At 36.0% G+C, this 14,315-nt stretch overlaps 1 protein-coding gene across 6 annotated transcripts in view; it reads right to left on the minus strand.

The window, feature by feature from the left end:
- The window catches only part of SEC22A (SEC22 homolog A, vesicle trafficking protein), a 78,986-nt gene that overhangs the window by 5,099 nt on the left and 59,572 nt on the right, over positions 1-14,315 (minus strand). For 3 of the 6 annotated variants that reach the window (XM_012476192.3, XM_012476193.3, XM_012476191.3), the window contains one exon: positions 3,532-7,354. In XM_012476192.3, coding sequence (XP_012331615.1) covers positions 7,154-7,354 — 201 coding nt within the window. In that variant the 3' untranslated portion in view covers positions 3,532-7,153. Of the gene's footprint in view, positions 1-3,531; positions 7,355-12,659; positions 12,695-14,315 lie in introns of those variants that run through there. The other 3 variants (XR_010338546.1, XR_010338545.1, XM_012476194.3) reach the window with 2 other exon arrangements.

Consider the following 14,315-nt stretch of genomic DNA (forward strand, 5'->3'; position numbering starts at 1 on the left):
AACATGTAAATGTGTGAAAATCAAGAATTCTGTTCATTTTAGCACTTCACAGGACCCTCAATGAGAACATCTATAGCAGGAGGCATCAGGAAAGGCTCTCCCCTAAGGAACTGGTTATGCTTTTGACCTACTGATAGGGCAGTGCATAACTTCTTTCCCTTCTCTTAGCCTTAATTTCCAGCAAGTTCCAGAGTCAAATTTTACATACAATAATGTATGTTAAGCCTCCTTTGTTTTTCTTCCCTTTCTGTTCATATGTTATTAACATCATTGTGTATATCTTTTCTTGGTATGCTGCCTCAAGGGCTTTTGGGAAAGAGACCAGGTATTAAGAAGAGCTAACTATTCTAAATCTATATGCACCCAATACAGGTGCACCCAGATTCATAAGCAAGTTCTTAGAGACCTACAAAGAGACTTCAACTCCCAAACAGTAATAGTCGGAAACTTTAACACCCCTCTGTCAACATTAGACAGATCAATGAGACAGAAAATTAACAAAGATATCCAGGACTTGAACTCAGCTCTGGACCAAGTGGGCCTAATAGACATCTACAGAACTCTCCACTCCAAATCCAAAGAATATACATTCTTCTCAGCACCACATCACACTTATTCTAAAATTGACCAAATAATTGGAAGTAAAACACTCCTCAACAAATGCAAAAGAATGGAAATCATAATAAACAGTATCTGAGACCACAGTGCAATCAAATTAGAACTCAGGATTAAGGAACTCATTCAAAACTGCACAACTACATGGAAACTGAACAACCTGCTCCTGAATGACTACTGGGTAAATAACGAAATTAAGGCAGAAATAAAGATGTTCTTTGAAACCAATGAGAATGAAGACACAATGTACCAGAATCTCTGGGACACATTTAAAGCAGTTTGTAGAGGGAAATATATAGCACTAAATGCCCATAAGAGAAAGCAGGAAAGAACTAAAATCAACACCCTACCATCACAAAAGAACTAGAGAAGCAAGAGCAAACAAATTCAAGAGCTAGCAGAAGACAAGAAATAACTAAGATCAGCGCAGAACTAAAGGAGATGGAGACACAAAAAACCCTTCAAAAAATCAATGTATCCAGGAGCTAGTTTCTTGAAAAGATCAACAAAATACATCGCTAGCCAGACTAATAAAGAGAGAAGAAATAGATGCAACAAAAAATGATAAAGGGGATATCACCACCGATCCTACGGAAATATAAACTACATCAGAAAATACTCTAAACACCTCTACGCAAATAAACTAGAAAACCTAAAAGAAATGGATAGATTCCTGGACAGATACACCCTCCAAAGACTGAACCAGAAGTAGTCGAATCCCTGAATAGACCAATAACAAGTTCTGAAACTGGAGCAACAATTAACAGCCTACCAACCAAAAAAACGGATTCACAGCTGAATTCTACAAGAGTTACAAAGAGAAGCTGGTACCATTCCTTCTGAAACTATTCCAAACAGAATAAGAGGGAATCCTCCCTAACTCATGAGGCCAGCATCATCCTGATATAAAAACCTGGCAGAGACACATCAAAAAAAGAAAATTTCAGGCCAATATCCCTGATGAACATTGATGTGAAAATCATCAAGAAAATGCTGGCAAACCAAATCCAGCAGCACATCAAAAAGCTTATCCCCCATGATCAAGTTGGCTTCATCCCTGGGATTCAAGGCTGGTTCAAGATATGCAAATCAATAAACATAATCTATCGCATAAACAGAACCAATAACAAAAACTAAGATTATCTCAATAGATGTAGAAAAGGCCTTCGACAAGATTCAACAGCCATTCATGCTAAAAACTCTAAATAAACTAGGTATCGATGGAACATATCTCAAAATAATAAGAGCTACTTATGACAAACCCACAGCTCATATCATACTGAATGGACATTCCCTTCCCTTTGAAAACCGGCACAAGACAAGGAAGCCCTCTCTCATAACTCCTATTTAACATAGTATTGGAAGTTCTGGCCAGGGCAGTCATGCAAAACAAAGAAATAAAGGGCATTCAATTAGGAAAAGAGGAAGTCAAATTGTCTCTATTTGCAGATGACATGACTGTCTATTTAGAAAACCCCATCATCTCAGCCCCAAATCTCCTTAAGCTGATAAGCAACTTCAGCAAAGTCTCAGGATACAAAATCAATGTGCAAAAACCACAAGCATTCCTATACACCAATAACAGACAAACAGCCAAATCGTGAGTGAACTCCCATTTACAATTGCTACAAAGAGAATAAAATACCTACGAATACAACTTAAAAGGGAAGTGAAGGACCTCTTCAAGGAGAACTACAAACCACTGCTCAAGGAAATCAGAGAGGACACAAACAAATGGAAAAACATTCTATGCTCATGGATAGGAAGAATCAATATCATGAAAATGGCCATACTGCTCAAAGTAATTTATAGATTCAATGCTATCCCCATCAAGCTACCATTGACTTTCTTCACAGAATTCGAAAAAACTACTTTAAATTTCATATGGAACCAAAAAAGAGCCCCATAGCCAAGACAATCCTAAGCAAAAAAAAAAAAAAAAAAGCTAGAGGCATCATGCTATCATGCTACCTGACTTCAAACTATACTACAAGGCTACTATAACAAAAACAGCATGGTACTCATACCAAAACAGATATATAGACCAATAGAACAGAACAGAGGCCTCAGAAATAACACCACACATCTACCATCATCTGATCTTTGACAAACCTGACAAAAACAAGCAATGAGGAAAGGATTCCCTATTCAATAAATGGTGTTGGGAAAACTGGCTAGCCATATGCAGAAAGCTGAAACTGGCTCCCTTCCTTACACCTTACACAAAAATTAACTCAAGACGAATTAAAGACTTAAATGTAAGACCTAAAACCATAAAAACCCTAGAAGAAAACCTGGGCAATACCATTCAGGACATAGGCATGGGCAAAGACTTCATGACTGAAACACCAAAAGCAATGGCAACAAAAGCCAAGATAGACAAATGGGATCTAATTAAACTAAAGAGCTTCTGTACAGCAAAACAAACTATCATCAGAGTGAACAGGCAACCTATAGGAGAAAATCTTTGCAATCTATTCATCTGACAAAGAGCTAATATCCAGAATCTACAAAGAACTTAAACAAATTTTCAAGAAAGAAACCTACAACCCCATCAAAAAGTGGGCAAAGGATATGAACAGACACTTCTCTAAAGAAGACATTTATGCAGCAAAGAAACATATGAGAAAAACTCATCATTGGTCATTAGAGAAATGCAAATCAAAACCACATTGAGATACCATCTCATGCCAGTTAGAATGGCAATCATTAAAAAGTTAGGAAACAACAGATGCTGGAAAAGATGTGGAGAAATCAGAATGCTTTTACACTGTTGGTGGGAATGTAAATTAGTTCAACCCTTGTGAAGACAGTGTGGCAATTCCTCAAGGATCTGGAACTAGAAATACCATTTGACCCAGCAATCCCATTACTGGGTATATACCCAAAGGACTATAAATCATTCTACTATAAAGATACATGCACATATATGTTTATTGTGGCACTGTTCACAATAACAAAGACTTGAAACCAACCCAAATACTCATCAGTGATAGAGTGGATAAAGAAAATGTGGCACATATACACCATGGAATACTATGCAGCCATAAAAAGGGATGAGTTCATGTCCTTTGCAGGGACACGGATGAAGCTGGAAACCATCATTATCAGCAAACTGACACAAGAACAGAAAACCAAACACCATATGTTCTCACTCATAAGTGGGAGTTGAACAATGAGCGCATGGGCACAGGGAGGGGATCATTGCATACCGGGGACTGTTGGTAGGTGGGAAGCTAGAGGAGGGATAAAATGAGGAATACCAATTGTAGATGATGGGTTGATGGGTGCGGCATATCACCATGACACGTGTATACCTATGTAACACATCTGCATGTTCTGTACATGTACCCTAGAACTTAAAGTGTAATTAAAAAAAAAACATTTCAAATACAGACTGAAAAAGGCAAGCAAATATTGCAATTACTTTGAGTATATAAAAGAAGGTATCTTTGCTCTCATGGTACACCTTAATCAAAAGGCAGTATTTAGGAATTATCTAAATTAAAATAAAATATACCTATTAGGATAAAATGCCCCAGCAGCAGGCCTGGACTCACCAATTTCAGAACACCTCAATTCCTTGGCTTTACCAAGAACAGTCATATTCCCTGAATATAACACTGGTCACCTTCATTAGTTCCATGCTAGTGCAAAGAACTCTGTACTAGGAGATTAGGGTTGTGTGTGCTCAGCTATGTGAGCTGGGCAAGTCATTACCATCTGATCGCTTCTGTGTCCTCCCTCTTAGCATGAGGGCAGCTACTCCTGCTCCTATGCTACAAAACTCACTATAAGGAGGTAAATTCAGACTTGTTCTTAGAAGTAAAAGTGCAATATAAACATAAGATCATACACCTTGGAGGCCTAAAGTGATTCTTTCTAAAGAGCCTAAGGACTTCTTTACACCAATTTCTCTCCAAGTTCAGTGTGTTTTTTTTTTCTGGAGGGAGGCAACATGATACAGGCGGGGAAATGATATAAACACTCAGAGATACAGGCACCAAATAATGAAAGAAAACATTTCTATAAATAAAACATTTAAACCTGTTTTCTTTTTTTTTTACATTAAGATGTAAACATTCTCTTATCCAAAATAGCCAGTGAAAAAATAAAAACAAAAAACAAAGTAAGCCTTTAAAAATAACTGGTGAGGAGTTTTCAAGTGTTCTTGCTGAATGTATCTGAATACCAAACATTGTAACTCATCAATTAAATGACAAGGAGGTAGCTCCTGAACCAAACTGGTACGAGCTGTACCAATACAGAGCAAAATCTCAATTAACCAGGATGCTCCAACTTTCCAGTTGACTATTTACAAAAAAAAAAACAACTTTTATCCATTAGTTCAGAAAGCATTATATATATATATATATATATATATATATATTATTTATTTATTTATTTTATTTTATTTTATTTTATTTATTTTTTTTTTTTTGAGACAGTCTCGCTCTGTTGGCCAGACTGGAATGCAGTGGTGTGATCTGGGCTCACTGCTATCTCCACCTTATTCTCCTGCCTGAGCCTCTTGAGTAGCTGGGAGTAAAGGCACACGCCACCATGCCCAGCTAATGTTTGTATTTTTAGTAGAGATGAGGTTTTACCATGTTGGCCAGGCTGGTTCTCAAACTCCTAATCTCAAGTGATCCACCTGCCTCTGCCTCCCAAAGGGCTGGGATTACAGGCTGGGATTATAGCCACCATGCCTGGCCTGAAAAACTTTCTAAATGGAACCACTTCACTTTCCAGGCTACAAAATGCCCAACACAATTCAATGGTGTTTTGATGATTTAGGATCTTGTGATTCCTTGGAGTATCTCTCAGAACATGCATAATTTCAGAGCAGGCTTGTTAGAGGAGAAAACTGGAGCAAACTAGTTTCTAGTTTTACATGAATCCCTGATATCATACGCTTATTGTCTTCCTTTTACCTCATTCTTCTAAAAGGAGAGTGCCAACTAAGGTTCTAGTTAAGCAAGATTTTACAGTTCTAGACAGATCCACAAATAGTGGTTCACGCAAACAAAACAGTTCACCGACTTTGTCCTCTGGACTATTTCTTCTGCTTAATAAATGAGCCCAGTAACAACAATTACAATGTAATGGGGTCTACTGTTTTTCTGTATGATATCAAATTTCAGTATCCTATGAATTCCTTGTTTGAAATATTTTAAACAAAGGAAAATCATTCTGGAAGATGGCTTCTAAAACCATGAGAGTCGAAGATTTTGCTAATGGAATCAAACTGTGCTTCCTATATTATTATTAATTCATAACTGCTTAAACAATCTTTAAAACATTATCAAAAAGCAAGTAAGTTCTCTCAGATACTAGGGGCTTAACTCCTCAAAGCCATAAAATGATGAGTTGCTAGGAAAGCCACCTTCTGATTCTTAATACAGTCAAGTATTTCCATAGTGCAGGACCCATACCACTGGTGGGACACAAGATGTCTTTAAGTGGTACACAACATAAAATAATGCTGATTCACAGTGAGAATGTCATTCCCTTTACAGTTTCCTTTTATCCTCTGATTACTCCAGAGACAGCACCTCACACCGGTGCTGGTAACATCCTCACTGCCACAAAGAGCGAGCCTCAGATTCAGAGCCTTTCTAGGCATTAGTTTCTAGCTAGAACTGAACAACATTTTCTGTGTTCATCTTATTTATTTTGTGGTTACCTTTTATTTATGGCAAACTGATACTTGTTTTCCACTTGGAGTAGGATTCATTTTTTTAAAAACTTTAAAATTTAAAAGATAAATATTAAGAAAATAGTAATACAAGTAGTAATCAAGAAACTGAAGTCTGGGAAACAATGGCTATAGTCTGAGTCATATTTTTGAGATGTAATTTCAAAAGAAACAACAAATGTGGATTAAGAAGGAAACATACATTACTGTATTTTCAATACTTGCGATGTTCCAGAGATGAGCTCATCACAGCCTTCTTCTGTATCAGGTGATTTCCAGAGTTAAGATTCAAGCAAAGATATAAAAGTAAAAACCAATTTCACACCATCTTGGACTTTATAAACTCTTAGTACTATAAATGTGTAAATAATCTGATATTTATCACAGTCATCTATTTAAAACAAACTTTCCAATTTCTGCAGCTTTTTATTTGGTCTATACTAATGCCTCACAAAGGCAAACGCAGGTTGTAGAGTTCCTCCTGCCTGGTCCTCAGAGCAAGTACGACATCTGTTTTTTGAACTCTTCAGGAAGGATTCAGAACTGCTGGTCAAGTCTTCCAATGGCATATGACCGTTCTTCCGCTGTTACGGCCTTGAAGAGAGAAATCTCCCCCTTCTCTGAATGATAATCTCATGGCCAACATTCTTCTGACAGGACTTTTCCTAGCAGGTCTTCCATGCTCACAGGCACGCCATGCTGATTTTAAAAAAGGAAAGTTGGAGAGAAAGAAAGCAGAGCTTCTCCTCTGTGGGGAAGAGCTTCTTCATCACAGTGGCAGTTATGGTATGTTCCCTCCTTTTCTCCCTGAAGCCAAGGCAATAGATCTGAAGGATGGTGTCAGACATCATAGTCGGGAGCCTTGCCCTGGGCTTGCCTTAGCCAGATCTGTAGTGTAACAAATGCTCCCACAGTCACATGAAAGAAAAGCTGCCAGAGGTTGCGCAGTTCATAGAGATACATGTTGCATAGACAGATTAAGCCAAAAGTCAGAAAAGATTTGACATTCCGCCAGCCGGTGTAGTAGACAAGCAAATAACACTGTTCAAAATATAAAAATGAAAGATGATTAAGGTTACAGGAAAAGAAACAGATGTTTCTAATATAAAATTGTAACAGGCCAGAGTGTAAACTATAAGAATGGATAAGGGTATTTTTTATCTAGGGATAAGATAAAGAAGCATATATCTAAGACATTCAGCTATGAAAGTTCCACAGTTTGAAAGGGAAAGACTTTTCCTCTTATGTTTTTCATTTTTCAAAAGAAAAGCATTTTGTATCATATTTTAAATGGAAGTACAATGAAATGACTCCCTTGCCAACAGGCTGGGGAAATTCCCCATGGTGACAGGCAACTAAGAAGCATTCCCAGGGTCTGCGGGGGTTCCATTTTCACCCATAAAAGTACAAAAAGCACATACAAGCTATTCTACAAAATGGGCTCTTATAGAACCTGAGTCTGTGTATTAATGAAATCCACCAAATTTTACTAGTCCCTCATTGAGTGAGTACAAGGAACTATGTAAGCTAGGTACAGCATCTGACTGAACATTTGAGGAAGCATTCATTCAACAAATATTTATTGAAGGCCTGCTACAAGTCAGGCATTGTTCTTCGGTTGCGGGTAAAACAAAGCCCTTGTTCACACAGAGATTAAATTTTAATGGGGAAGAATTATAAATGTATTTTAAATATATAATATCAAATAGTTATATCTTGAAAGAGAGAAAGCAGGAAAAGGGATAGGGAATGATAGTGGGTGCTATTTTACATAAAATAGTAAAGAAAGTGCTCCCCTGCACCACCCCTGCCCATCCTGGAATTCACCCTTTACTGCTTTATTTTTCTCCATAACATACTGTAAACATACTTCAGAAATGTGCTTATTTTGTCATTCATGGGCTTTCAATAGAATCTAAGATTCATGAGGCGTGAGATTTTCTTTTACTGTTATTTACTCATTTATCTCTAGTGCCCAGAGCAGTGCCTGGGACATAATAAGTGCTCGATGTGTTGAGTGAACTGTGATGTCTAAAATTCATAACCTGGCAAATATAGGTATCACAAAGTCTAAAGAGAGAAGCCCAGGTCTCTCTGTGAACTGTATCCATGCTTCAGAATGGGAAGGACATTCCAGTGTCTGTTATAATACAGAAAGAATATGGAAATGTTCTGTTAAACATGTTTAGTTCTTATACAAATTTGGATTTTGTTTACTTAAAAAGGCTGTTATCCAAGCAAAATGAATTGGAAGTATTTATTTTATCAGTAATTTTCATCATAAAAGGTTGAAAAAATAGAAAAAACATAGCTTTTTCTTTTGGAATAATTTTAGACTTAAAGATGTTAAAATAGTTCCTATATACTCTTCACCCTCTCCCCTCATTATTCTCTTATGTAATCATAGTATAATCATCAAACCAAGAAATTAACATTGATTCAATACTCTTAGCTAATCTACAGACTTTATTCAGATTTTACCAACTGTCCCACTAGGGTCCTTTTTCTGGTCCAGAATCTAATCTGGGATTCTGTATTGCATTAGTTGTCATGCCTATTCCAATCTGTAACAGTTTTTTTTTTTTTTTTTTTTTAATTTTTCATGCCCTTGACAGTCTTGAAGAGTATTAATCCGTTATGCTGTAGGAATGTTCCTCAACTTGGGTGTGTCTGATGTTTTGTCAAGTTTGAAATGAGGTTACACAACTTTGGCAAGAATACCACAGAGGTGATACGCAATACGTGTTATTACTGATGATGTTAAATTAGATCATTTAATAAGGTGGTATCTATTCCCTTTATAATTATTAAGTGTCTTGGGGACAGGGAATTGAGATTATGTGAATATCTTATCTCATCATACTTTTGCCCACTAATTTTAGTATTCATTAATAATTCTTGCCTGCAACAATAATTACTGTGGTGTTTTCTTAATGGTGATTTTGTATTTCCATTTTTCTAACTGTATTTATTGCTTGGAATCCTACTGTAAAAATAAGCTAGCTTTTCTGGTAATTAAAAAATACATATATTTAATTCATGGTTTTCCAGGGCTTTTAAAATAATGGTCTCTACCCCACATATTACTTATTAATTACTAAGACGAAAAAGACATCTTTGCAATGGAGATCTGGTAGACACCATCTTAACCAAATGATCAAACTTACGACTGATGCAATGACAGACAGTCAACATATTATACTATATAGCACTGTTGTCAGAATATTTAACCTCAATCCTTCTAAATTAGAATATTTAACCATAACCTGACATGGTATGCATGTCAGGAGTAACAGACTAATCTAGATTGTGGGTCATTTTATATGGTACTTGCCTAAACTCTTAAAAAAGTCAATGTTATGAAAGACAAAACTAATATAAAACAGAATAACAACAAAAAGGCTGGGAGACTGTATCATAGATCAAAAGATACAAGACAACCAAATGAAATGCATAATCCTGGATCGGGGAAATATAGCCATGAAAAACATTTTGGAGACAACTGAAATAATCTGAATAGGTATTCTATATTAAGATAATATTGTATCAATGTTATAGTCTTGGATGTGATATGAAGTCCTAGGTATGTAGAAAGTCTGTGTTGTTTTTGTTTTTGTTTTTTTTTTTGAGACAGAGTTTTGCTCTTGTCCAGGCTGGAATACAATGGTGCGATCTTGGCTCACTGCAACCTCTGCCTCCTGGGTTACAGCAATTCTCATGCCTCAGCCTCCCAAGTAGCTGAGATTATAGGCACCTGCCACCACACCCAGGTAATTTTTGTATTTTTGGTAGAGATGGGGTTTTACCATGTTGGCCAGGCTGGTCTTGAACTCCTGACCTCAGGTGACCCGCCCGCCTCTTCCTCCCAAAGTGCTGGGATTATAGGCATGAGCCACCGTGCCTGGCCCAATGTCTGTGTTTGTAGAAGATATATCATGAAGTATTTTAAGGTAAAATATCATGATGCCTGTAACTTACTTTAAAAACAACTGCTCAGGGACTTCTGTTTCTGGGAAGATGGAGTAGACACACTTTTCCCTATTTCTTCCACTAAGTACAACTAAAAACACTGGACATTATATGTAAAATAAGCATAAGAAGACTCTGAACTGTGGAGAAAAAGCAGACAAACAGAGGATCTTGAGATCCAAGGAATGACACAGTGGCAGATTCTCTGAGTTTTCTTTTTTGCTTCACATATGCCAGACTTGGAGCTGGAGAAGCTGGCAACTAGAAATGCCAATGCATGCATATCAAAACAAACAACAATAACAAAACCCTGAATAAGATCTTGCTGTCCCTCTAGTAAAAGACCAGGAAAGAGCACCTTAGCAAGACAGAAAACTTTTAAACAGTAACTATTATACTCTAGCCAAACATCACACACACACAAAACCTGTGACCCACCCATACCCATACCATCAAATGTTGAGTAGAGAGCCTAGAACATTGTAAGCAGATGTTCTAACCCTTCAGCATGGTTTCAGAGAAGGCAGGTAGAAGTCTGGACTTTCATTCCCACTAGATGGCAATGAGCCCCTCTACCCTCTTATCGTGATGTCGGTGGAGAACCTTTGGGACTCTGGGCATCCACCTTCACTTGAGAGTAACAAGACAATTCATTTTTCATCAGTAACAAGACAGTGGGATTCTCATCAGAAATCACAGAGGCCAGAAAAAAAGAATATTTCTCAAGTGCTGAAAGAAAAAAAATGCTGCCAAATCCAGAATTCTGTATTGAACAAAAATATCCTTTAGGAATAAAAGGAAAATAAAAACATTTCTCAGTTGAAAGATTAAGAGAATTTGTTGCTAGACAATCTACCATAAAAGAATGGTTAGAGGAAGTTCTCTAAATAGAAAACAATAAAAAGAAGAAATCTTGAAACATTGGGAAAGAAAAAAAGGACATGGTATGCCAAAATATAGGTAAATACAATAGGCTTTCTTTTTCCTCTTGAGTTTTCTAAATTATGTTTAATAGTTAAAACAAAAATCATTAAAACACTGCATAATGTGGTTCTAAATATATGTAGAGGAAATATCTGAGCCAATTATAAATGGGGGAGGGCAAAAACAAACACATCTAGGCAGGTGTCTTGAATTACTAAAAGGTTGACACCTAAAAAGCTGTACAAAGAGATATACTCAAAAATACTACAAATAAACTGAAATGGAATTCTTTTAAAATGTTAAAGTAACCCACAGGAAGATAAAGAAAAAAAAAAAAACAGAAAAATGAAAAAACTAAAAATAAGCCCTAACATACCCATAATGTGTTAATTATATATGACTTAAATACAGCAATGAAAAGACAGAGATTGGCAGGGTGGATTAAAAAACATGAATCAACTCTACACTGTCAGAAACTCACTTCATATAATATAGGAAAGTTAAAAGTAAAGGATGGAAGAGAATATATCACATAAACGGTAATCAAAAGAAAGCAAAAGTGGCTACATTGATATCAGATAAATACCAAAATATTTCAAAGCAAAGAAAATAACCAGGGACAGAGGGAAACATTATATAATGATAAATGGGCCCACCCACCCAGAAGACACAGCAATCCTAAATGTGTATGAATCAAACAACATAGCTACAAAACATATGAGGCAAAATAGAACTGAAGTACAAAATGGAAAAATCTATAATCCAGTACTCTTCTTTAGCCAACTAGCATAACACTAGACAGAAAATCAGCAAGAATATAGAACTTGACAATACCAAGCAACATGATCTAAACATATATAGAACACACTCACTCAATAATAGCAGAATGTACATTCTGTTCAAGTGGCTATGAAACATATAATAAGACAGACCATATTTTGGAGCCATAAAAGAAACCTCAACAAATTTAAAAGAAATGAAATCACACAATGCATGTTCTCTGATCACAATGGAATCAAACTAGAAATCAGTAATGGAAAGATAAGAAAATCTTTAAACATTTAGAAGTGAAACAATGTGATTCTAAATAAATCATAGGTCAAACAGGAAGTCTTAAGGAAATTTTAAAAAATTGAAATAAAAGAAAATGAAAATACAACATATCAAAATTTATGGAATATAGCTAAAGAAGTGCTAAGATGGAAATCTTTAAGAGTTAGTGCATACATTATAAAAAAGAAAATTCTCAAACCAATCATGTAAGCTCCTACTTCAAGAACCTAGAAAAAAAACAAAATAAATGCAAAACAGGCATATGGAAGAAAATAGTAAAAGCAGAAATCAATAAAATTGAAACTGGAAAAAAACAATAAAACAAAAATCTGGTTCTTGGAAAGATCAATACAATTAACAAGTAAGACTGACAAAGAAAAAAAGAGAAGATGCAAATTACCATTATCAGGAATGAAACAGGATATCACTACAGACCTGCAGACATAAAAAGGCCAGTAAGAGAACACTACAACCAACTCTAAACACATAAATTTGATAACTTAGATGACAGGGACCATTTCCTTAAAAAATATAAACTACCATAAATTCACTCAACGTGAAACATAATTTGAATAGCTATATAATAAGAAAATTTAATTTATGATTTATTATACTGCTACAGTATCAAGACTATGTGGTACACCAGGAAGGGAAAAAAAAAAAACCACAGAACCCAGAAGTAATCTCACACAAATATGTCCAGCTGATTTTTTTTTTTTTGCAAAGGAGCAAAAGCAATTTAATGGATGAAAAGAATTGCCTTTGCCATAGATGGTCCTGGAGCAATTAGTCAGCAATGGTGCTGGAGCAATATAAGCAAAAAAGAATCCTGATTTAAGTTATCTAAGTCTCGTATCTCATACAAAAATTAGCTCAAAATGGATCATAAATGTAAAATATAAAACCATAATAAAAGGTCTAGAAAAAGGCCGGGTGCAGTGGCTCACGCCTATAATCCCAGCACTTTGGGAGGCTGAGGCAGGTGGATCATGAGGTCAAGAGATCGAGACCATCCTGGTCAAAACAGTGAAACCCTGTCTCTACTAAAAATACAAAAAAAAAAATCAGCTGGGCATGGTGGCGCGCACCTGTAGTCCCAGCTACTCGGGAGGCTGAGGCAGGAGAATTGCTTGAACCCAGGAGGCGGAGGTTGTGGTGAGCCGAGATCGCGCCACTGCACTCCAGCCTGGGTGAGTGAAACTCCGTGTCAAAAAAAAAAACAAATTTAAAAAAAAATAAAAAATAAAAAAAGATCTAGGAAAAACATAGTAGAGAAACTTAGGTTAGGCAAAGAGCTCTTAGACTTGACCAACGTAAGCATGATCCATAAAAGGAAAAATTGATCAACTGAACTTTATCAAAATTAAAAACTTTTGTTCTGTGAAAAACCATGTTAAGAGGATGCAAAGACAAGATATAGACTGATCTGAAACTTAGGAAAAACACACACACACACACACACACACACACACACACTTCCTTTCTGACAATGGACTAGTATCTAGAATAGTTGTCCCTCAGTATCCATAGGGGATTGGTTTCAGGACCTCCCCGAGATATCAAAATTTGTGGATGCTCAAGTCTCTGATATAAAATGGTACAGTACTTGCATTTAACTTATGCACATTCTCCTGTATACTTTAAATAATCTCTAGATTACTTAAAATACCTAATCCATTGTAAATGCTGTTATACTATATTCTTTAGGGAATGACAAGAAATAAAAGCCTGTACATGTTCAGTACAGATGCAATTTTTTTCTAAATATTTTCAATCCATGGTTGGTTTAATCCATGGATGCAGAACCCACAGATATAAAGGGTCAATTGTATTTAAAAAAAAAAAAAACTCATTAAGAGAAACGGTGAAAAAACAATTCAATTAGAAAAGAAGCAAAAGATGTAGACATTTCACTGAAGATAAGATATAAATGACAAATACATGAAACAATGTTTAACATCATGTTAAACAATGCAAGTTAAAACCACAATGAGCTATCACCACACACTTATCAGAGTGGCTAAACAAAAAAAAAACTGACAGTACCAAACGCTGT

The sequence above is a fragment of the Aotus nancymaae genome, unplaced genomic scaffold (assembly GCF_030222135.1).
Source record: "Aotus nancymaae isolate 86718 unplaced genomic scaffold, 86718_ANA_hifiasm-v0.15.2.pri h1tg000062l, whole genome shotgun sequence".
In the NCBI taxonomy this organism is placed as follows: Eukaryota; Metazoa; Chordata; class Mammalia; order Primates; family Aotidae; genus Aotus; species Aotus nancymaae.